The sequence below is a fragment of the Nicotiana sylvestris genome, chromosome 3 (assembly GCF_000393655.2).
Source record: "Nicotiana sylvestris chromosome 3, ASM39365v2, whole genome shotgun sequence".
In the NCBI taxonomy this organism is placed as follows: Eukaryota; Viridiplantae; Streptophyta; class Magnoliopsida; order Solanales; family Solanaceae; genus Nicotiana; species Nicotiana sylvestris.
In genome coordinates, this window is record NC_091059.1 from 40,711,402 (window position 1) to 40,737,872 (window position 26,471).

The window sequence follows — 26,471 nt, forward strand, 5'->3', positions numbered from 1 at the left end:
ACCTCAGTTCAGATCATAAATGCATACAGGGGATCTCTCGGGATACCGTCACGTAGTCCCAAAGTAAAAACACACAGCAACAACACAAGAATATCCAATTAATCTAAATTTTGTACCAAGTAAACAGTTAATTCTAGCCTAACATGCTTCACGTAATGCAATTAAGGCAGTTTAAGAAAATAGGCAATTAAGTCAACTAAACATGCTTTTCTAAACTAGCAACAGGCTAAATTCGCAAGTAGAATAAAACAGGAAAAAAAACCCAATTGAAATACTTAAGGAAAAATCGAATTTTCAACAATTAGCTCAAGTATGCGCTCGTCACCTCACGTACAAGGCATTTCAATTATCAAATATATTATATCCTAAGGGGAAGGTCCCCCACACAAGGTTAGACAAGCCACTTACCTCGAACCGGCTCAAAATAAATCCGAAACCACGCTCTTGTCACGAGTACTCGACTCCAAATGGCCCAAATCTATTCAATTCAATTTTATAATATAAATAACACTTCAAGTAACTGATTCTACAATTATATTCTAAGCTAACACGCGAAATTAGGTAAAATGACCAAAACGCCCCTCGGGCCCACACCCCGGAATCAGGTAAAATTTGTATTTTCAGAAATTCGCGCTCTCACGAGTTCAGTCATATTAAGAGTACCAAAATTGGACCTCAATTTGTCCCTCAAGTCATCACTCAAAAGGTCTCCAATTATACAAGCCCTAATCCCCCAATTACCACTGATTTTCCTTAATGTTCCATGCTTAAATTGATAAAAATCACTCCAATAACAAGTTTAGGGACCAAAGACCTTACCCCAATGAACTCCTCTGAAAATCCCTCTTGAAAAGTGCTCCCCAAGCTTCTTCCCATTTTGAAAAGATGAAAAATGGCTAAATTTCGCGAAGGCAAGAATTTATATGTTCTGCCCAGCGATTTTCGCATTTGCGGTCCCGCTTCTACGGAGCCAAGGTCGCATCTGCGACTTTTCATTAAAGGCCATGTTCCGCATCTGCGACTCCTAATCCGTAGATGCGGTACCGCTTCTGCAGAATTACCACCGCTTCTGCGGTTCCTGAAGAAATTCCCAAATTCCGCTTCTGCGGCGCCGCACCTGCGGAATCCAAACCGCAGGTGTGGTTATGACAGAACCAGCTTAACTCCAAAATCTTTCTGCCAACCATCTGAATTCATCCGGAGGCCTCCGGGACCTCAACCAAAGGCACCAACAAGTCACAAACCACTATCCAAACTTGTACCAATCCTTGGAACACCTAAAACAACATCAAATCACCTATTTTTCATCGGATTCAAGCCTAAGAATTCCAAAAACTCTAAAAATACGCTTTCGATCAAAAAGTCTATCAAACCTCGTCTGAATGACTTGAAATTTTGCACACACGTCACATTCAACACTACAGAGCTATTTCAACTTCCGAAATTCCATTCCGACCCTCGAATCAAAATCTCACTATCGGACCGGAAACTTCAAAAATTCAACTTTCAGCATTTCAAGCCTAAATTAGCTACGGACCTCCAAAACACAATCCGAACACGCCCCTAAGCCCGAAATCACCTAACGGAGCTAGCGGAACTATCGAATTTCTATTTCGAGGACATCTTCACACTATTCTGACTAGGGTCAACATTCCAACACTTAAGCTCTCATTTAGGGATTAAGTGTCCTAAAACTCTCCGAAACTCAAAACCGAACATCCCAGCAAATCAAAATAGCATAAATAAACTCGGGGAAAGCAGTTAATAGGGGATCGGGACGTAAACTCTTAAGACGATCGGCCGGGTCGTCACATCCTCCTATACTTAAACATTCTTTCGTCCTCGAACGAGCATAAAAACATACCTGAAGTAGTGAAAAGATGAGGCTAATGGCTGCGCATATCCTGCTCGGTCTCCCAGGTCGCCTCCTCGACCGGCTGGCCCCGCCACTGAACTTTCACGGATGCAATGTTCTTTGACCTCAGCTTTCTAACCTGCCTGTCCAATATTGCCACTGGCTCCTTAACATAAGATAGATCCTTGTCCAACTGGACTGAACTAAAATCCAACATGTGCGACAGATCACCGTGATACCTCCGGAGCATTGAAAGATGGAATACCGAATGAACTCCGGCCAAGCTAGGAGGTAAGGCAAGCCCATAAGCAACCTCCCCAACACACCTCAATATCTCAAAAGGGCCAATAAACCTCGAACTCAACTTCCCTTTCTTCCCAAATCTCATAACGCCCTACATAGGCGAAACCCGAAGCAGAACTCGCTCTCCAACCATATAGGAAACATCACGAACCTTTCGGTCCTCGTAACTCTTCTGTCTAGACTAGGCTGTATGGAGTCTATCCTGAATCACCTTAACCTTCTCCAAAGCATCCTGAACTAAGTCTGTGCCCAATAGTCTAGCCTCACCCGGCTCGAACTACCCCACCGGGGATCTACACCGCCTACCATATAAAGCCTCATATGGCACTATCTGAATATTGGACTGATAACTGTTGTTGTAGGCAAACTCCGCCAATGGCAAGAACTGATCTCAAGACCCTCCAAACTCAACCACACACGCACAGAGCATATCCTCAAGAATCTGAATAGTGCGCTCGGACTATCCGTCCGTCTGAGGATGAAATGTTGTGCTCAACTCTACCCGAGTACCCAACTCATGTTGAACGGCCCTCCAGAACCGTGATGTGAACTGAGTACCTCTATCTGAAATGATGGACACTAGAATACCATGCAGACAAACAACCTTCCGGATATAAATCTCCGCTAACCGCTCCGAAGAATAAGTAGTACACACATGAATGAAATGAGCGAACTTGGTCAGCCAATCCACAATTACCCAAATAGCATTAAACTTCCTCAAAGTCCGTGGGAGCCCAACTACAAAGTCCATGGTGATCCGCTCCTACTTCCACTCCGAAATCTCTATATGATGAAGCAACCCACCTGGTCTCTGGTGCTCATACTTCACCTGCTGACAGTTGAGATACCGAGCTACGAATCCAACTATATCTTTCTTTATCCGCCTCCACCAATAGTGCTGTCTCAAATCTTGATACATCTTAGCGGCACCCGGATAGATGGAATACCGCGAACTATGGGCCTCCTCTAGAATCAACTCTCAAAGCCGATCAACATTGGGTACACAAATCTAACCCTGCATCCTCAATACCCTATCATCACCAATAGTCACATATCTGTCATCACCGTGCTGAACCTTATCCTTGAGGACAACCAAATGAGGGTCATCATACTGCCGCTCCCTGATACGATCAAATAAGGACGACCGAGAAACCACACAAGTGAGAACCCGACTGGGCACCGAAAGATCCAATCTAAAAAACTGGCTGGCTAAGGTCTGAATATCAATCGCCATAGGCCTCTCCGATACTGGTAAATAAGCCAAACTCCCCAAACTCTCTGCCTGGAGACTCAAAGCATCGGCCACCACATTGGTCTTGCCCGGATGATATAAAATAGTGATGTTATAGTCCTTCAGCAACTCTAGACACCTTATCTGGTGCAAATTTAGATCCTTTTGCTTGAACAGGTGCTGCAACCTCTGATGGTCAGTATAAATCTCACAAGGCACACCGTATAAGTAATGGCACCAAATCTTCAAGTCGTGAAAAATGGCAGCTAACTCAAGGTCGTGAACATGGTAGTTCTTCTCATGTATCTTCAATTGTATAGACGCATAGGTAATCACCCTGCCGTCCTGCATCAACACCGCTCCAAGGCCAATCCTCGAGGCATCACAATAGACCGTATAAGACCCCAAACCTGTAGGCAATATCAAAATTAGGGTTGTGGTCAAATCTGTCTTGAGCTTCTGAAAGCTCGTCTCACACTCCTCCGTCCATTGGAATGGAGCACCCTTCTGGGTCAACCTGGTCATGGGAGCTGCAATCGATGAAAACCCCTCCACAAAATGATGGTAGTAACCAGCCAAGCCAAGGAAACTGCGGATCTTTATAGCTTAGGATGGTTTGGGCCAACTCTGCACGACCTCTATTTTCTTTGAATCCACCTAAATACCCTCACTCGACACCACGTGGCCTAAGAATGCCACTGAAACCAACCAAAATTCACATTTCGAGAACTTAGCATATAACTTCTTCTCTCTCAGAGTCTGAAGCACAGTCCTCAGGTGCTACTCATGATCTTCCCGGCTCCGAGAATACACGAGAATATCATCAATAAAGACAATGACGAACGAATCAAGATACAGCCGAAACACACTGTTCATCAAATGCATAAAGGCTGCCAGGGGATTGGTCAGCCCAAATGACATAACAATGAACTCCTAATGACCATACCGAGTCTTGAAAGCAGTCTTCGAGATATCTGGCTCCCGAATCTTCAACTAATGGTAATCTGAGCGTAAATCAATCTTAGAAAACACCCGTGCGCCCTGAAGTTGGTCGAACAGATCATCAATACGAGGCAAAGGATAAAGGTTCTTAACTATCACTTTGTTCAACTAGCGATAATCAATACATATACGTATAGAACCATCCTTTTTCTTCACAAACAAGACAAGAGCACCCTAAGGTGATACACTGGGCCGGATAAAACCTTTATCAAGCAATTCCAGTAACTGATCCTTCAACTCAGGAGGAGCCATACGATACGGAGGAATAGAAATGGGCTGAGTGCCCGGCAACAGATCAATGCCAAAATCAATATCTCTATCAGGCGGCATGCCCGGAAGGTCATCTAGAAACACATCAGGAAAATCTTGTACTACTGGGACTGAATCAACTAAAGGGGTATCAATACTGACATCTCTCACATAAGATAAGTACGTATCACACCCCTTCTCAACCATACGCTAAGCTTTAAGAAAAGAAATGACTCTACTGGAAGTGTGATCTAAAGTACCCCTCCACTCAACATGCGGTACACCTAGCATAGCCAGCATCACGGTTTTGGCATGACAATGAAGAATAGCATAATGGGGCAACAACCAGTTCATGCCCAAGATAATATCAAAGTCAACCATGTTGAGTAACAATAAATCGGCTCTGGTCGCAAAACCACTAAGAGCAACCAAACACGATCGATAGATGAGGTCCATAATAAGAGAATCTCTCACAAGAGTAGAAACATAAACAGGGGAACTCAAAGAATCTCGAGATACACCCAAATGCAGAGCAAAATAAAAAGACACATAAGAATAAGTAGAGCCCGGATCGAATAGAACCGATGCATCTTTGTGGCAAAGCAATATAATACCTGTGATGACAGAATCGAAGGCAACAACCTCGGTATGGGCAGGAAGGGCATAGTATCTGGCCTGGCCTACCCCTCGAGGGCGACCTCTACCTCCTCGACCTCAACCTCTAGTTGGCTGAGCACGTGGGGTTGCAACTGGAGCTGTAATCATAGCCTGAGAACTCTGCGGGGCACGCTGTGGCTGAGAAGTTTGTGGAGGTGCACTCCTCCCAAGTCTAGGGCAATCCCTCACCACGTGGCGTGTGATACCAAACTCAAAAAAGCTCTGGGAGGACATGGCAGTTGTGATTGGCTCGGACCAGGTCTGCTGGACTGACCTCCGAAAACACCCCCACGCAGGAGGCGCGCTAGAAACCGGAGGTGCATAATAAGGCTCCTAAGGCCTAGGAGGAGCTGGAGCACTACTGGCTGCTGGAAGAGCTGAATGAACAAGATGACTCATATAACCCCTACCATGACGACCTGCAGCTGGGGTACAGGCACCAAAATAATGGCCCGACTCTCGAGACCTCTTAGTCTCCCTCTCCTCTCTCTCCCTAGCATGCATACCCTCAATCCTCCTAGAAATGCTCACCACCTGCTATTAAGAAATATCCATCTCTAACTCACGAGCCATGCTAGACCTGATGCTGGGAATAAGGCCCTCAATAAACCCGCAAACTCTCTCACGAACAATAGAAACCAAGGCTGGTGCATGCCTAGCCAAACTGGTGTAACAGACAACATACTCTAAGACAGTCATAGCACCCTGGTGCAAATACTTAAACTCGGTGCGCCATGCGTGCTGAGGCTCTGAGCAACATACTCTCTCAGGAACAAATCTGAAAACTAAGTCTAAGTCAGTGAAGCAGCCTCATCTGGACTGTCTAACTCATAGGTGCGCCACCACTCATAGGCGGCTCCTCGAAGCTGGAAAGTAGTGAAGGAAACCCCGCTCGATCCTGATATACTCATGGTACAGAGAATGTGGTAACTCTCGTCTAGAAATCCTAGAGCATCCTTCGATGCTAGACCGCTGAATACAGGAGGCTTGTACCTCTTGAACCTCTCAAGCCTCAGCTGCTCCTCCTCAGAAGCTGTTGCACTGTCCTCGGGCTGAACTGGCACTGTAGGTGGTACAAGAATAATCTCAGGGACCTGCCCAACATGCACTCGTTGCTCAGGAATGTGGGCAGCGGGATTCTGTGCTCCTCCCCCGGCCTGAGATGTGGCTGCAGCGAGGGGAAACAACCTTTCCTAGGCCAGAGTGGTCTACATGCTCATGAACTATGCCAAAGTCTCCTGAAGAGCTGGAGTAGTGGTAGCAGTAGGCGTGTCAGGTGCCTGGGCTCCAGTTGTAACTGCTAGTGGTACCACGGCGGTAGCTCGCACAGGTGCTTTGGCTGTAAATGGTGCGCGTCCTCGGCATCTACCCTGACCCTGACCTTTAACAGCTGCAGTAGGGGGTGCGGGTGCCTGATCATCTCGGGTAGCACGTGTCCTCACCATCTGTGAGAGAATAGAAAATATAAGTTTAGAATTGTGATGTCAAAATATCGACAAGGAAATCAAATGAAGTGGAATTTTCTTAACAGTTACATAGCCTCTCGTAGATAAGTACAGACGTCTCCGTACCGATCAACGAGACTCTAATAGACCGGCTTGTGATCCATGACTTCTATGAACCTAGAGCTCTGTACCAACTTGTCACGACCCCAGTTCGCCCTCCATGAACTATCATGATGGCACCTAGTCTCTATGACTAGGTAAGCCTAATAAATGCGGAACATAAACGAAACTTACGAAAGAAATAATCAAAAACAAAATGACTGAATGGAAACAATAGTTATAATCCCTCTCGGCATATACAACACAACATTCTCAAAACAAAGTACACTATCCCAAAACCTGGAAACTCACGGAAACACAAGCCTTTGGAATATCTAACATTCTAACTCCAGAATATCTAACAAGAAAGAAAAAAATATAGAAGGGCAATGTTTAACAGCTAGAATTGAAAGGGACTTCTTGGTCTGCAGACGTGGCAGATGTACCTCGAAGTCTCTAGAGCAGTCGCCTCCTTAAGGATGGTAGACCTGAGTAGCGGTACTTGGATCTGCACTTGAAAAACATGTGCAGAAGAGGCATGAGTACAACACAGCGGTACTCAGTAAGTGCCAAGCCTAACCTCGGTTGGGTAGTGACGGGAAAGGTCAGGGCCCTACTAAGAATAAATAAATATAAAGATGACAAGATAAGATAAGCAATATAATTGAGAATCTACAATAAGAATCTATACAGGATAATAAGAGTACAATAACGGAAACTGAGATGAAGGCAAACCACAAGGAAGTACCACTCCTAACAAGGATGATAGCCGGGGATCTCTTGGTATCCCGAGGATCTCTTGGTATCATCAATATATGCTAGGGATGCTAGGGATCTCTTGGTATCCTCAATATACGTGCCAGGGATCTCTTGATATCCCGCACCTCAGTTTAGATCATAAATATGTACAGGGAATCTCCCGGAATACCGTCTCGTAGTCTCAAAGTAAAAACACACAGCAGCAACACAAGAATACCTAATTAAGCTAAATTTCGTACCAAGTAAACAGTTAATTCTAGCCTAACATGCTTCACGTAATGCAATTAAGGCATTTTAAGCAAATAGGCAATTAAGTCAACTAAACATGCTTTTCTAAACTAGCAACAGGCTAAATTTGCAAGTAGAATAAAACAGGAAAAAGAATTCAAGTGAAATACTTAAGAAAAACCCGAATTTTCAACAATAGCTCAAGTACGCGCTCGTCACCTCACATACAACGCATTTCAATTATCAAATACATCATATCCTAAGGGGAAGGTCCCCCACACAAGGTTAGACAAGCCACTTACCTCGAACCGGCTCAAAATCAATTCGAAACCACGCTTTTGCCACGAGTACTCGACTCAAATGACCCAAATCTATTCAATTCAGTTTCATAATGTAAATAACACTTCAAGTAACTGATTCTACAATTAAATTCTAAGCTAATACGCGAAATTAGGTAAAATGACCAAAACGCCCCTCGGGCCCATGTCTCGGAATCAGGTAAAATTTATATTTTCAGAAACCTCGCACTCTCACGAGTTCAGTCATATCAAGAGTACCAAAATTTGTCCCTCAAATCATCACTCAAAGCTCTCCAATTATACAAGCCCTAACCCCCCAATTACCACTGATTTTCCTTAATCTTTCATGCTTAAATTGATAAAAATCACTCCAATAACGAGTTTAGGGACTAAAGACCTTACCCCAATGAACTCCTCTGAAAATTCCTCTTGAAAAGTGCTCCCCAGCTTCTTCCCGTTTTGAAAAGATGAAAAATGGCTAAATTTCGCGAATGCAAGAATTTATTTGTTCTGCCCAGCGATTTCCGCATTTGCGGTGCGGTCCCGCTTCTACGGAGCCAAGGTTGCATCTGCGACTTTTCATTAAAGGCCAGGTTCCGCATCCGCGACTCCTAATAGCGCTTCTGCGAAATTACCACCGCTTCTACAGTTCCTGAAGAAATTACCAAATTCTGTTTCTGCGGCCACTGAGTCGCTTCTGCGGCGCTGCACCTATGGAACCCAAACCGCATGTGCAGTTATGACAGAACCAGCAGCTGAAGCTGCAACTCTAACTCCAAAATCTTTCCGTCAACCATACGAATTCATCCCGAGGCCTTCGGGACCTCAACCAAAGGCACCAACAAGTCACAAACCACTATCCAAACTTGTACCAATCCTTAGAACACCTAAAACAGCATCAAAACACCTATTTTTCATCGGATTCAAGCCTAAGAATTCCAAAAACTCTAAAAATACGCTTTCGATCAAAAAGTCTATCAAACCTCGTCCGAATGACCTAAAATTTTGCACACACGTCACATTCAATACTACGGAGCTACTCCAACTTTCAAAATTCCATTCCGACCTTCGGATCAAAATCTCACTATCGGACCGGAAACTTCAAAAATTCAACTTTCGGCATTTCAAGCCTAAATTAGCTACGGACCTTCAAAACACAATCCGAACACGCCCCTAAGCCCGAAATCACCTAACAGAGCTAACGGAACCATCAGATTCTATTCTGAGACTGTCTTCACACTGTTCCGACTACAGTCAACTTTCCAACACTTAATATCTCATTTAGGGACTAAGTGTCCCAAAACTCTCCGAAACTCAAAATCGAATATCCCGGAAAATCAAAATAGTAGAAATAAACTCGAGGAAAACAGTTAATAGGGGATCGGGGCGTAAATTCTTAAGACGACCGGCCGGGTCGTCACATTTACAATAACAAACCCAGTAAAATCCCACAAATGGGATCTGTGGAGGGTAATATGTACTTTAATTAATTTAATTAGTTAACTTATTTCCATATTAATTAATCATCAAGTCAAGTAAGTTAAAAGTAATTGTTCTGAAGTACTATATAACGTACGCTCTCTAGATGGAAGCAAATGTTTAAAGTATACACATTTCCCTAATGAGTTTTTGACTTGCATGTATAATATGTATGTATCATCCATTAGTCTGGTCTATTATTCATGAAAATCACATAGGGTGCAAGTTCTATTATCCTTTTGTTAGGTTTCTTATGGTTTGAAGCCAAATGTGTCACGGGGCTTTAATTCAAAAGTGTCATCCGCAAATCACCTCTTCGAGGCAATTCCATCTCTGCACAAAATATTGTAGTCTTGCCTTTCTCAGAAACACTGATCAAATGATCTCGTACATGTGAGAACAGCTGCAACATTTCTTCTTCACATGCTACACAGAGTCGGTCAACATAGCCCAAGAAATGCCCTTAGATTCTTGGGAGGCTATCAACTCACAATAGCTTGCATCTTCTGATCATCTATCTCAATGATGTGAACAAGAAAGTGAAAGTCTATCCTCCCTTCACGTTTGGTAAGCTTTCATGTACAATTCATGTGGTTTTGAGTTGGTGAAATGTTTTCGCAAACACTTGAGTAGTTCAGGAATTTTATACACCACACAGTCGTTCAATCAGACCGTATCGATATAATTCGAGAACTATTGGTTCATGTCATAGGTCAAGCCCAACTGCCAAAGGTATTGTCTACATTGCCAACTTGGGGCCTCATAATTTTGTCCTCTTGAAATTTAACCATATGCACACCGACAATTGAATTCTAAACCTACCTTTTTATGACATCTATTTGTTCCTCCCATTGTACAATTTACCTAAGGTAAGCTTCACATGAACCCCAATTTGATTTCACCCACCAGCGGTTCCTGGGCTATTACATTCACACCCCCTAATGTGTTCTCCTTGAGATTTGTTCCACCACCGTATGGGGGAGGTCACGGCTCTGCCACCTCTCTATCACGACCCAGGCCAACTGCCAAGGTATTGCCCACTTTGGCCTAATCTTTGAGCTTCTGGATATTCATCATGTACACTAGTGCATATACATAATTCAAGGTTGAAATGAAATCACGCGAGGTACAAATTATTGGATGGCATGGGAAGGTACATTACTCCATCCTTGTAATATTCAAGATGCATGTATAACAACTTTCACATTTAATTGAAATCAGCTTAAACTCTCATGATTCTGGCAACCATTACATGTGAGATAGGATGTACTGCACAACAAGAAAAATAGTTTCGTTAGCTATTTCTAGATGCCTTTGCACTACCCAAAGTTGATTATATTTTGAAAGACTAATAAAAAGGATAATTTCTAGGAGAAGTTCGAATCTGTTCCATTCGGATATTGATTTGTCTTGGTTTGATATGGTTTACGCGTTACTACCCAACATAAATTCTAAGGGTAATCGATGTAAAGCTTTGGGTTTAGAAGCACCCGCTTTCAGTCGTTCCCCTTGGACCTTAGCCTCTTAAGGATCGGTTTCTAGTGGCGGGCTCTTAGGTCGTCCGAACCTATTAAAAGTACAAGATGGGGGGTGAATTATATATTTTTAAACTTAATCACTGTTAGTTGACTGATTTTTCAATTAGTCGACTAGATGCAACAAGCTAACAGTTGTAATAATAGAATATAAGATGCTGAAAGTAAATGCAATAATTAAAGATACCGGAATTTTTATACTGGTTCGGATTCAATGTGAATCCTAGTCCAAGGGAGTTCTCTTTAGTGAATGTGTTTCTTCGAGTACAATGGAAATGACGCGATAGCTCAATTCCTATATCACTCGTCTCTTTTGATACAATGACTCACCAGTGTTGTTCTTTCTTTCTTCTCTAACTTGTTACACAGTAGGTCTTAGAGAGCTACAATATTTGTTTGCAGTAGAACAAAGAGAGGGTGTTTGGTTTGAGATTACATGTTTAAATACTTAGAGGGAGAGGCTTGATTTCTGGAAAGATTTGTCAACCCAAGAGATTTGATCCGTGGAAAGAGTTTGATTCTTTCCAAGAATAAAGTTGTTCTTCAACGACTCTGTTGGAATCTTGATCTTCTGTATTTAGACATTTGATTGAGTCTTCAGTGAGATGTTGATTTATCTGATTCCTTGAGTTTAGCTATAATTGATCCCATCTGTATCTTCTGTGATTTCGACTTCCTTTAATCGCGTCCGTTGATTTCATCAGTATCTTTAGGATTGATTGTGTCAGTATCTTCAGGATTGATTGCTTCCTTTAACTGCGCCTATTTTCCGTCAATCTCCATGTGTTTCCATACGTTCCTTCGTCAATCCAAGAGTTCCTACACAAGAGGCAAATATATTATTTTTATCATTTAAATTAGATCTAACAATCTCCCCTTTTTTGACGATGACAAAATTATATATGTATAAATACCAGTTGACTCCTCTGTAGTTTGCTCCTCCTCAATAGGAGCAGTAAGCAACTTGAGGTGCATGTAGTCGACTGCATCAGTTGACTTCGTTGGTAGTTTTACTCCCCCTCGATAGGAGCAGTGGGTGCTTGAGAAGCATGTAGTCGACTTCATCAAGATGTATGACTCCCCCTCAAGGAGTGCCATAGTTGACTTGTTATGTACCTGCACACAATACATATATCCTTTCTCCCCCTTTTTGACATCAGCAAAGAGGGAGTATCCACATAATAACATGACAACATGCATAAACAGAATCCATAGCAGAATGTACTGGTAGAGTTAGACCATAACAAAAGAAGAAAGAAAAATATCCACAGACTGATATCTCAGTCCAAAAACAGCATAGTAAAAGAAAATATTGTCTTAAACTTCCACATTAACAACGCAGAAAATAGGTAAGAGTGTTGCATACGGCCTCCTTTAGTCGATCAAAGCTGGCGTTGGCTGAGACACTCATTCCATCAAGCCTGTCATGAACCTCCTTGAAAGCCTTGACGGAATTTTCCCTAACTCGGAGAACTACAACCCGAATTTTGGAGACATCAGACCCTGTTTCCTTGGAGATAGCATGAATGGTACCAACAGTGGACTGGGTGGCAATGAGGAGATCCTTGAATGCAGAGAGTTCTTTCCCAACCATCGAACCCTCTCGCGGATAGTAGAAACCAAGGCTGGGGCATGTCTGGCCAAGCTGGTGTAACGGACTGCGTACTCTGAGACAGTCATAACACCTTGGCGCAAATGCTCAAACTCTGCGTGCCACGCTTCCTTGAGGCTCTGAGGAACATACTCCCTTAGGAACAGATCTGAAAACTGAGTCCAAGTCAGTGAAGCAGCCTCATCTGGACTGTCTAACTCGTGGTGCGCCACCACTCATAGGCAGCCTCTCGAAGCTGGAAAGTAGTGAAGGAAACCCCACTCGATCCTGATATACCCATGGTACAGAGAATGCGGTAACACTCATCTAGAAATCTCAGAGCATCATCTGATGCTAGACCAGTGAATACAGGAGACTTTTACTTCTTGAACCACTTAAGCCTCAGCTGCTCATCCTCGGAAGCCACTGCCCTGTCCTCGGGCTGAACTGGCACTGCAGGCGGAACCGATTTAGATTCTATTCTCCTGCGTCGCATGTACTGGGATTTTGGAGGGATAACTAGGCTCCGATGTTGCTGTTTCACCGCTGAATTTAGCTGTTCATCCTTGTTGGCTTCAACATTTCTTATCTTGCTTTCATTTGGTTTTAAGAATTGGTTTGAGGCACAACCAGGTACTCCTTCTTGAATTTGAATCACTGTTGTGTAAGAATTATCTAATTCCTTTGTTTTTTTTTCCAATAAAAATTTGATTCCCTTTCATATAATGAACTTCTCTGGATAAGGCTGTTGGTGGCGGATTTGAATTTGAATTTGCGGCTAGATTTGTCATGTCACGATGGCCCATTTGGGATTGCTAAACTTACTTGTATCCTTTGTTAATCATATTCAAGTTTGTTTAGTTAAATGCTTTTCATGAACTTAAGATTTGAAAATGATCCACTGCTTTTGCCTCAAGCAGTATAACTGTTATGGTCGTCAAAAGATAGATATCATTGTTGTGATTTATTAGGATAGAGTATGCCTAATTCTTTGGTTGTAATGTCCTGTTAGTTGCTGCGTTTGATGTAAATGTTACCATGTTCATTCGGTTTGTGTTATGACTATTAAATTTACGTCAATAGCATGCTTAATATGAAGAATATACAACTCTGATTTATAGTTGGCTAGACCTGCTTTCTTAGTATGTTTGGAAATTCCTTGACAACATGTTGTTGTCCTTTTATTCCAGATCTTGTGCTATCGTGCTTGAATGTCATGTAGTTAAAAAAGAAAGGTTGGATCAAGTAATTAAGAAGTACCTAGGATATACTTAAGAGTTGTAAAAAAAATGAATTCATTTGAATGTCCTTGCAAATTCAATTGGGTGCAGACAAAGATTTTGGTAGCTAAATAGCTAGTCATGAATAGGTCAAATGCTTAAATCTTCATGAATAGTCAGTAAGCTCATCTAGTTGTGGCCTATTATTAGAAACTGATTCACAAGTTGAATGTTGTGCTGTGACTACAGTAATACCCCAACTAATCCTTATTTTATGATGTTATTCTTAATAACTGAGTTTTCTACTTTACTGTGTTGAGTTTGTATGGTTGGATCTCAATTTCATGTGAAACAATAGATGTTTTTTTACATGCATTGAACAATCCTACGAGAATCTGAAGTTCCATTGGATTTTCAGAGTTAACAACGAAATACCAGTTCTTGTTGTCTGGCTCATTGGGTAAAGGGCCTAGTTAAGATGTTAAATGTGATTTAGAGGAGTAACTTCTACGACTTTGATTTGTAGTTCTAATAACCAGGAGCGAAATAGTTTAGTCTACATTGATGCATTTCACCCTTTTGCAGAAAATGTAGTGCCCATGTTTTGGTGATCGGAGTATTTTATCCATTTGTGAATTTTATTATGGCGAAATTAATTATTTGTCAGTAACTTTATTGTCTATGTGCGTGTAGTATTCCAAACTTGCTATATTTTTTGTGTCACTAGTATTTCATGATATAGTCAATATGTATTAGCATGTCTTTATCCTAGAGAAAAGGTGAATATACTCTGGACTTGAAAAGCACTGATAATTCATAACATAGGAAAGAAACAAATGAATACCGTAGTTTTTTTTAGGCACGCAATTAAATTATTACAACTACGGGTACGGCTCTCGTGACGTGGTTGTGATAATTAGTTTTAAATTATAATAAAAGTATCTTTAGTTTGCCTTTAAAATATATATACCCCTTTGAAATAATTTGAGGTGTGCCATACTTTAAACATATAACATATGGCCTCTCACAAATTTAGATAAAATAATTTGGGGTGTGCCATATACAAATAAAATCCTTTAATTTATGGCCCTCATATAAACAAATAAAAATTGCCTTGAACTTTCGGTGTTTGCTTTAGGCCCAATTTAGATTAGTATTGCGATTATATATACGTTCGCGTAATATAATTGCAAATTAAATTTTTAAAAGACTCGAGGGATGCGTTCGCGCAACTTCAACCAAACTTTCTTAATAAATCAACAAAAGCGTTATTAATCATGTACACGTTCGCGTGACATGATTGTGACGCACCAAAAGAAAAGAGTATACGTACGCGTAACTCAATTCTTTAAATTACGAATAATTCAAGTGATTTAAAAGTGGTAAAGAGATAAATGCACATAGGTCCTAAAAGTGAGTAGTTAAACAATTTAAGCCAAGTATAAATTGCTAAGCGACCGTGCTAGAACCACGGAACCCGGGAATGCCTAACACCTTCTCCTGGGTTAACAGAATTTCTTACTTAGAATTTCTGGTTCGCAGACTTCAAAAGGAAAGTCGAAATTTCCTCGATTTGGGATTTAAAACAAACCAGTGACTTGGGACACCAATTAAATTATCCCAAGTGGCGACTCTGAAATCAAATAAATAATACCATTTCGAATAATGTCACTTAAATTGGAAAAACTCCCTTATATCACTTTCGGTGTGTAAAAAGGAGGTGTGACAGCTCTGACGACTCTGCTGGGGAACGAACCCAGAATCTCTGGTTCAGGGTTCAATAATTCGAGCTTGTTAAAGTAATTTTTATTTGACTTTATTGTTGATATTACTGCATTTTGTAGACTTAATGTGCTAATTGTCATTTATCGCTTTGATATTACATGAACTGTATTTAAATGTCTTCTTACGCCACCCATCTGAGTCTTCTGAAAATGGTGCACATGTTCGCGTGACCCGCTTTTTCTGTAGAAATTATACCAAATAAGACGGGGTTGGGCAAGCAACAAGACCGGAAAGACTCTCGTGCTCCCAGTACGTTGCCCCCTCCTCGACCCCAGTTGTCCGCTCGGGTAACCCAAGTCTAGACCACAAACCCCAGGTTTTTAACCCTAGAATAACGCAACCTCATGCCGGATCCCTAGTAGGAACGATTATTTTCATCACGTGCATTTGATCTTGGGGACTCAACACAGGGGTTGGGTCCGTCTAGGACAGGTGCACCCAAAATAAAGACCATCCTGATACATCCTACGTGCTATGTGAATATTTATCTGTTTCGGCTTGCATGTTGACCGGATAGGAAAGGAAATCAAAAAAAAGAGTGAGGTAGGAGAGAAAATTTACCCGGTTTATAAAAATCCCAGTATTTGAAAATATCCCGAAACTTTGCCGAATTTTAAAAAAAAAAGAAAAAAAAGAGAAATGCATTTCAAAAGAGTGAGTCAAATATCATGTTTTTGTATCAAAACTGCCCAAACTACGCAAGTCTGATTCTCACCGGATGTGGGATACGTAGGCAACCCACATAAGTTTCGGCCTCATTTTTACCAAATAATAAAATAAAAAGGTGTTTCAGGGCTTTGGTCAAAACAATATGCCGACCCAGCTTCGGTTGTACTTAAGTCATTTCTCCCCGGAATAACTTTAGATTGCATTCCAATTGTCGAAAGGCTATTTTCGAGAGGAACAGGCAAAGGTGTCTTTTCCAATAAAATACCTACCCCCGGCCTCAAAATTCATTTGGAATTGTGAAGGGTGCCACGTTTGCAAAAATGACCATTTTGCTAACATAGCAATAAAAGGGGTCCTTGTCCGTTGATTTTTTTAAAAACTTGTTTTGCAAAAAGAGTCCACAAGAGTCAACCCTAAACTTAACCCTCCACAGGTACAAATGAATACCGTCTAGGAATCATCGCAATCTATCATAGAAAGGGCTCGGATGCAGCTACGTAAGTGGTGGGGTGATTTAGATGAAGATGACCAACTTTGGGTAAAAGAGCATTTGGGTTCCCTGGTAGACATCATGCACGTCAAACCACAGGAGGATTTAATTAAGGCTTTGGTGACCTTTTAGGATCCCATTCACAATGTGTTCCGTTTCTCGGGTTTTCGAACTCACACCCACTCTGGAAGAAATAGCCGGGTACATCGATTTCGGCCAAAAGTTAAGAAAGCAGCAACTAATATTCCCCAAGGCTCCCTCAGTACACAAATTCTTCGATCTTTTGAAAATTAGCAAACAAATGAGCAAGGAACATGTAAGCAAAGGGAGTTGTTCGTTCTACTTCCTGTATTTTAGGTTTGGACACTCGGCCGGGTTTGAAACACATGAGAAGGGGTTGAATAACAAATAGGACAAGAGCATATGGCAAATTCATCGACGGTTTACTTTCATCGTGGCATTTCTAGGAATCATGGTATTTCCGAATTCTGAGGGTACAATAGACCTTCGTATGGCCAGAATCGCACAGGTCCTCGTCGACAAAAAAGATCAAACACTTGTCCCATTAGTGCTGGCGGACATTTACCGGGCATTAACATTGTGCAAATCTGGGGGTCAATTTTTCGAAGGCTGCGATATTCTTCTTCAGATGTGGATGATCGAGCACCTTCGCCGCCATCCTAAGTTCATGAGATATGCTTCAGACGGGAACAATTTCATCAAAAAGTATGAGGAAAGGGTGGAAGATTACAAACCACTGGAAGGGTTTGAAGCATGGGTTTCCTATTTGAGGAAATTAAGAGCAGATCAAATTGAATGGACCATAGGATGGCTCCCAGTAACATAAATCATCTACATGACCTCTTCAAAGGGCTACTTGATGATAATGGGAGCGAGAAGTATACAACCATATGCACTACAAAGAGTTTTGAGACAACTGGGAAGATATCAGGTGATACCCGAAGAGGCGGACCTAAGCACTCAAGTTATTGAACTACACCCAGAAGCAACGATACCCGAGGTGTTAGTTCAAAGAGACTGGAATTGTTGTCGGTATCTAAAAAGTAACACCCAAGTACCAGACCTAGCTAAGGGCGAAGCTGATCCCAATTATGCGGTTTGGTTTGAAAGGAGTTTTTATGTGTACAATGAGCTGGAGCCCGAGCCCGAACCCGTGAGGCCTGCCAAAAGTCCCCATGTTCAAGCTTTTGATGACAAAATTCAGGAAAGGTTAGCTTGAGGAGAAAAGGAAAAGGAATATCAGGCCACCATCCATGATCTGCGAGAAGAGTTGAGAAATGTCACCTTCAACAATGATTTACAGGCACAAGAGGCTGAGGGAGAGAGGAGAAGATTGGTTCGAGAAAATGAAGCTCTCAGGGCCCAGGTTTGACAGCTGAAAATAGCAGCCGAGAATCCGGGCCGAAGCAGAAAAGATGAAAGGCTCATTTATTACCTTACTCAAAAGGTGTGTGACTATGAAGATGACCTGCAGAAAGCTGAGTCTGAACTAGCAAAAGCACGAACGAGGTTGGCTAAAAATGCCGAAGGGCGTGCAGCTTTTGTTCAACAGATGAAAGAAAGATATGAAAGAGGGGTCACAGGTTGGGAAAAGGCGATTGGCAACCTCGAAGGTGAAATGGCCAAACAAGCCAAAATTTTAAGGCCGAAAGAGAACATTGTTATGCCTTAATGGCACGGTGGGAAGAAGACTTACATCACTTGCAAGAGCAAATCACGCTGCCACCCAAGTCTTAGAGGCTAGATCTCGTCAGATTGGCCGTTTTTTGCAAGAGAAGGGCATCATAAGAGAAAGGGTTCGAAGGATTGCTGACTACATCACCATGAAATGCAGTGCGTGTGAGGACATGACAAGATCCATGTTTTTCACCACTGTAATGATCTTCGTCCGTCAGATAATGGAAGAACTCTATCGGCTCTAAGATGACATGGCAAGTAGGCCCGCTGCAAGACCGGTTGGTGTTCCTAGGGCAGGGTTGGAGGCACTGATGTTTTCTTGATTGTATTTTCTTCCTTTTTCCGAGTCTGTATTTTTCATATTTTGAGTCTGTTTTCAATTCCTAGAAAAGGCATTGTCCAGAGTCTTAAAGTCCTAGAAAAGGTATGTTTTGAGTCTTTTGTAATTCAGTAAAGTTGTGTTAATGAAAATTTGAAAAAAAGAAGAAGAAAAAAACCCACAAAAAATTGTTCTTTTCTTTTTCTCATTTACTTCTTGAACTACGTTATGATCTGATTCACGCGGCGTCGTGATACGTAGGCAATCCTTATCGGATCCGGTCATGATTTTTGTAAACAATTTAAATAAAAGAGCAAAGATCCGAAAGAAAAACCCAAAAGAAGGAAAAGAAGGAAAATCAAAGGAAAAGAAAAAAGGAGGCAAAGAAAGAGATGAAAAGAGAGAGAGAGTGGAATTGGAAAGAAGGAAAAAAAACAATAATAATAAGAATAAGTAAAGCTGGGATGAAGCATGCGACCGTTGCAAAACATGTAGAAACACATTTAACTGTATAGATGCATCACACCCCAACATGCGATTACCTATCTGTTATTTATTTCAAACTAACCGTTTGTTGCTGTTATCCCAAGTAACAGGTTCTATAGTAAGGTGGTTGGTTTTGTGTTAGTCTGGCTTCGCATCCATATTTCACGAGGTCGAAAGGTAGTGTTGAAATGTCTTCAGAAATCACTCTGCCAACAGTTCCTATCATGGAAGAGAGTCTGACCTCGGGCATCCCGACTTTGGAGTCGGCAGCTGCCGAGGAAAACAGGTTACTGCGTATCCGCATGGAAATGTGGGATGCCTGGTCAAACGGAAGAGAGCCACCAAGTGTAATCCCCGGATTTCCCGAGCTTTTCCCTAGGGTAGGTGGAACCTCCAATATCCCGATTAGTCACCCCAATATCCCACTCGGACATCCTACCATCTCGGCCCACTTTGTTGGAACACCTTCTGAGGTTCGCCCCCAGGTGTTAGCTTCAGGAGCGGCTCCAAATATTTTCACTGCTCCTCCATGCTCAGCTACTACACAGCCTACGCTGCCCAGACCCAACTTTGACCCATCAATCTTCACCTTCCAAACACCATCTTTCCTACTGGAACCTACACAGTTTCCCACCTATACTTACTCTCAACCACCCCGATATGAGTTCACTATGGGGCAAGAAAAGACTACCAAAACTCCTGAGCAAGAAGAGATTGCGAGGAAGATGAGAAGTATGGAACAGAGTCTCAAAAGCATACAAGGCTTGAGTGGACAGAAAAGTGTATCCTATACTGACTTATGCATGTTCCCTTATATGCATCTGCCATTAGGATTCAAAACCCCGAAATTTGAGAAGTACGATGGGCACGGTGATCCTATTGCTCATCTTAATAAATATTGCAATCAATTACGAGGGGCCGGTGGAAAAGAAGAACTACTCATGGCCTATTTCGGAGATAGTCTGGTTGGCATCGCTTCTGAGTGGTACATGGACCAGGATATATCCCGCTGGCATATCTAGGATGATCTTGCTAGAGATTTTGTCAGGCGGTTCCAGTACAACATTGATATTGCTCGAGATAGGAACTCGTTGACGAACTTGAAAAAGAAGTCCTCGGAAAGCTTCCGGGAGTATGCGGTTAAATGGTGAGAGCAAGCATCTAGGGTAAAACCTCCGATGTATGAGGTCGAAATGGTCACAGTTTTTTTATAAGCTCAGGAAGCCGACTACTTCCAAAATATGATGTCTGCTATGTGTAAACCGTTTGCTGAAGCCATCAAGATTGGCGAAATGGTTGAAAATGGGTTGAAAACGGGTCGAATTCTAAGCCAATCCGCTATCAGAGCTACTTCCCAAGGCATTCAGGGTGGGTCTGGAGGAATAGCGAAAGGCAAGAAGAAGGAAGAAACGTCCATGGCAGCGTCGGGCGCAAGAAAATACCGTACTCCCAGATCCCTTTTCCCAGAAAGGACCCCGCAACACTATTACCCCCACCAAGACTATTACCCGCAACACTATTACCCCCACAGTCATGAATGCTCAATCTTATGTCCGCCCACAGCAACAAGCCCACCATAACCAAGCTCCATTTCCTAGAAATCAACCTCCTTACCAAAACCACTACAACCCCCGTCCTCCGCAAAACAATTTTCCCCCTCGTGAACTACCTAAAAGGCCAAATTTTACACCAATCGGCGAGTCCTACTCCAGCCTTTTCCCAAAGCTTGTCCAAATGGGTCTGCTACAACCGGTTCCTCAAACTAGGCAAAACCCAACATCTCCCGCTTACAAAGTTGGTGCCCGATGCACCTATCACTTAGGGGCAGAAGGGCACGACACTGATGATTGCTGGACTCTGAAGAGAGCAGTGGAGAATTTTATAGAACAAAGGAAGATAGTGCTAATTGATGAGGATGTCCCCAATGTGACTAATAACCCACTGCCAGCCCACAACAACGAACCGGTAATCGGGATGATTTGTAAGGATAAAGAATTTAACCCAGCATTGAATGCCATCATTGCCATTGCTGACCCAGAAAAGAAACCAAAAGTTGCCCCGAAGCAAGACAAAGGGGAGGAAAAGAACAAAATCACCCCTCCAAAATCAGAAAAGAAAGTTGAAGCGGGAATTGGGGCAACACCTTCCAAAGATGTTGTTCTCTATGTCCCTCGGGGCCGCGAAGAAAAACAGATGACTTTGAGTCCTCCTAGAAGATTCGAGTTAAACAAAGCAACCCAAATGTATGTGCCCAAGGGAGCTTGTGTGATGCGGGGGCCAATTAATCCTCCAAGGCTGAGTGAGCCCGTGGTTATTGGCCGCACACCGCAAAAGCCCATAACGAATCCTACCGATGTGCCCTGGAATTACAACAAAATGGTGGTGACCTATAAGGGCAAAGAAATCTCAGGAGAAGTCCAAGAAAATAACCCCGTTGAAAAGTATTCTAACTTGGAAGAGGTGAACAATGCCACTCGAAAATGCTTCCCATCTAAGAAGCCCGTAAGTGCCGAAGAAGCAGAGACTTTCTTTCAAAAGATGAAAATGGCAGATTATGAGGTGATCGACCAGCTTCAAAAATTTCCCGAACAAGTCTCCTTGTTGGCTTTGCTGATAAACTCCCCCAAACATCAGAAGGTATTGATCAAGACCCTTAACGAAGCATATGTTCCTATTGAAACTTCTATAGAACAGTTGGAGAGGATGGCAGAAAGGTTTTTCTCAACTAACCAGATTTCCTTCAGCAAAAATGACTTGCCTCCAGAAGGGGCCGCGCATAACAAAGCTCTGCACTTGATAGTCAAATGCAAAGGGTACTATGTGAAAAGGGTTATGTTGGACGGAGGCTCTGGGGTAGACATCTGCCCACTCTCGACTCTACAGCGCATGGAAATTAGGACTGAAAGAATTCGACCCAATAATGTCTGTGTACGGGATTTCGATGGTATAAAAAGGGACACGATTGGAGAGATTGATCTGATTCTGACCATCAGCCCAGTAGACTTTGAAGTAACCTTCCAGGTGTTGGATATGGACACCTCCTACAATTTTCTTTTGGGGAGGCCATGGATTCATGCAGCAGGGGCTGTACCCTCTACCCTCCATCAGATGGTAAAATTTGAGCATGAAGATCAAGAGATTGTGGTCCACGGGGAAGACGAGCAATCAATTTATCGGGACCCATCAGTCCTATGTCTTGAAGCAAAAGAGGGGAGTGAGCACATAGTTTATCAAGCCTTTGAAATTGTGGTCGCGGACCAGTACGAAGAAGGAAACCCTTGCCCTCAACCCTTTCTTTCTAATGCATCAATCATGGTGGCCAAAGAAATGATCAGACATGGTTTCAAATTAGGGAAGGGGATCAGGAAATCATTGAAAGGAATAACTGAACCTGTTACCCTGACAGCTAGTGAAAAGTTCTTCAGGATAGGCTTCCGACCCACTCCAGATGATGTAAAATAGGCAAATGATAGAAAGAATGATGATTGGGTCTTGCCTCAGCCGGTGCCGCATCTGTACAGAACATTTGTCAAGCCAAAATACCATGAGGAGGAAGAAAATGAGGCTTTCACAGCCGAAGAAACTGAAGAGATATGTGGGGCAATGAGGAAGATACTGTATGAAGCCCACATAGTTCAACCAAGGGAAGGCTCGATCACCGCTGAGGTGCTGTATATGGGACCTAATGCCAAGCTGCAGAATTGGAAGGCTACGCCATTCCCGATCAGGCGGGAGTCCCGGTAGACCTGTCCTGCCACCTTTTTTGCATCACGAGTTATTTCATGGGGTAAATCGGAGGTTTTCTTTAGTTTCTTGTTTTTTAATTTTCCAATGTAAACCCTGTTATCTCCAAAATCCACGAAATGAAGTTAATATTTCATAGTTTATCTTTCTTTATTCTTTCTGATTTTGTTATTTTTCTTTTTTTTATTTCTTCTTTCAGTTCTAATAATGCGGCTTTAAATAACATGATATGCTTGCGGACTTCATGCCCAGATCCAAACATGCTGTCTAATTGTGAAATAATGAACCAAGAGCCGGAATACGATGAAGAGGAGGCTTTTAGGGAAATAAATCGAGAATTGGAACAATTTAAGAATAAACCTAAGCCGAACTTAAATGATACTGAACCGGTTAATTTGGGTAGTTCTGAAGAAGTCAGAGAAACCAAGATAAGCATTTTCACAGGTGAAAAAACTCGAGACGCATTAATCCAACTCCTGTTTGAGTTCAAAGATGTGTTTGATTGGTCATACGATGACATGCCAGGGCTGAGTGTTGATTTGGTTGTTCACAAGTTGCCAACATACCCCGACTGTCCCCCAGTCCAGCAAAAGCAAAGAAAGTTCAAAACTGATGTTAGTGACAAGATCAAAGAAGAGGTCACGAAGCAGTGGAAAGCGGGGGTGATCCGAGTGGTCCGGTACACCACCTGGTTAGCTAATGTAGTTCCAGTGCCAAAAAAAGACGGGAAGACCCGGGTGTGTGTGGATTATAGAGATTTAAACAAGGCAAGTCCCAAAGATAACTTTCCTTTGCCAAACATCCACATCCTTGTTGATAACTGTGCCAAGCATGAAATATAGTCCTTCGTGGATTGTTACGCAGGATATCATCAGGTGTTGATGGATGAAGAAGATGCAGAGAAGATAGCTTTTACCACACCGTGGGGTACATACTGTTACAGAGTCATACTGTTTGGTCTCAAGAACGCCGGGGCAACCTATATGAGAGCCATGACAGCCATTTTTCACGATATGATGCACCAAGAGATAAAGGTGTATGTGGACGATGTAATCATCAAATCCAAAACCCAGGACGACCACGTTCGGGACTTGAGAAAGTTTTTTGAGCGGCTGTGCAAATATGATTTGAAACTGAACCCAGCCAAATGTGCATTTGGGGTACCATCCGGCAAACTCTTGGGATTCATCGTCAGTCGGAGGGGCATCGAGTTAGACCCAACAAAGATAAAGTCTATTCGAGATTTGCCTCCTCCAAAAACCAAGAAGGATGTTATGAGTCTGTTGGGTAGATTGAACTACATCAGCCGATTCATTGCCCAGATGACATCCACATGTGAACCCATATTCAAACTACTAAAGAAAGACGCAGCTGTCAAGTGGACAGATGAATGTCAAAGAGCTTTTGATAAAATCAAGGAATATATGTCGAATCCGCCGGTCTTGGTCCCACCTGAGACAGGGAGGCCTTTGTTCTTGTACCTGACAGTCTTGGAAAATTCTTTCGGCTGTGTCCTCGGGCAACACGATGTGACCGGAAAGAAAGAGCGGGCTATTTACTATCTGAGCAAGAAGTTCACCAGTTATGAAGGCAAGTACACTTTGTTGGAAATGACCTGCTGCGCTTTGACTTGGGTCGCTCAGAAGCTGAGGCATTACTTGCAAGCCTACACCACTTACCTCATAACCAGGTTGGATCCTTTAAAATACATATTACAGAAGCCGATGCCCACTGGGATGCTAGCAAAGTGGCAGATCCTGCTTACGGAATTCGACATAGTATATGTCACTCGCATGGCAATGAAAGCCCAGGCGTTAGCAGACCATTTGGCTGAAAATCCGATCGATGATGAATACCAGCCTTTGAATACTTACTTCCCAGATGAAGAGGTAAACTCGGTTGAGGGAATATCCGAATACATCAATGCTTGGAAAATGTTTTTCGACGGAGCGGTAAACGCAAAAGGTGTTGGAATTGGGGCAATCTTGATCTCGCCCACCGGCTAGCATTATCCGGCCACAGCTAGGCTCTGGTTTTTCTGCACAAACAACACTGCCGAGTACGAAGCTTGCATTATGGGTATGAACATGGCGATCGACCAAGATGTCTAAGAACTGGTAATCATGGGTGACTCAGATTTGATTATCCGACAAGCTCAAGGAGAATAGGAAACTCGAGGCGTCAAGCTTATTCCTTATAGGCAACATGTGGAAGAACTTGGAAAACGATTCAAGTCAATAGAGTTAAGGTACATTCCTCGTTTTCACAATGAATTAGCTGATGCGCTTGCCACCTTAGCCTCAATGTTGCCATAACCAGGCAATGCCCGCATTGATCCCTTGGAAATCCAAATTCGGGAAAGGCATGGTTATTGTAATACGGTTGAAATAGTGCCAAATACCCAGCCATGGTATCATGACATCAAAAGGTTTTTGAAAACACAATAATACCCTGAGCAAGCCAGTGGAGACCAGAAGAGAACCATTAGGCGGCACGCGAGTGGTTTCTTTTTGAGTGGTAACATCTTGTACAAAAGAACTTCGGACCTCAACTTGTTGAGATGTGTTGACGCAGAGGAGGTTGGAAGAATCATGCATGAGGTACACGCGGGAGTATGCGGACCCCACATGAATGGGTATGTTTTAGAAAAGAAAATCCTTCGAGCAGGCTATTACTGGATAACCATGGAAAAGGACTGCTTCAGTTTTGTTCGGAAGTATCATCAGTGTTAGGTGCACGGTGATTAGATTCACGCACCTCCCACAGAATTGCATCCCATGTCAGCACCTTGGCCATTTGTTGCTTGGGGTAAGGACGTCATCGGGCCGATCGAGCTGAAAGCCTCAAATGGGAACCGATTCATACTAGTTGCCATTGACTACTTCATGAAGTGGGTTGAAGCTATCACTCTCAAATCCGTCACCAAGAAAGCTGTGGTAGATTTCGTGCACTCCAATCTTGTCTGCCATTTTGGCATTCCTACAACTATTATCACAGACAATGCTGCAAACTTGAATAGTCATTTGATGGGAGAGATATGCGAACAATTCAAGATAATGTCACACCTCCTTTTTCCGCACCCGAGGGGGTACAAAGGAGTTTTTTCCAATTAAATGACAATCGAAAGGGGATTTATTTGTTTATTTCAGAGTCGCCACTTGGGAGATTTAGGGTGTCCCAAGTCACCAATTTTAATCCCGAATCGAGGAAAAGAATGACTCTATATTACAGTCTGCGTACCAGAAATCCGGATAAGGAATTCTGTTAACCCGGGAGAAGGTGTTAGGCATTCCCGAGTTCTGTGGTTCTAGCACGGTCGCTCAACTGT

At 42.6% G+C, this 26,471-nt stretch overlaps 1 protein-coding gene across 1 annotated transcript; it reads left to right on the forward strand.

The window, feature by feature from the left end:
- The first annotated feature begins 20,932 nt into the window (after window positions 1–20,932).
- On the forward strand, window positions 20,933–22,861 carry LOC138887269 (uncharacterized). Its single transcript, XM_070168997.1, has one exon. The coding sequence runs from the start codon at window positions 20,933–20,935 to the stop codon at window positions 22,859–22,861; it is 1,929 nt and encodes a 642-aa protein (XP_070025098.1).
- The last annotated feature ends 3,610 nt before the right edge of the window (window positions 22,862–26,471 follow it).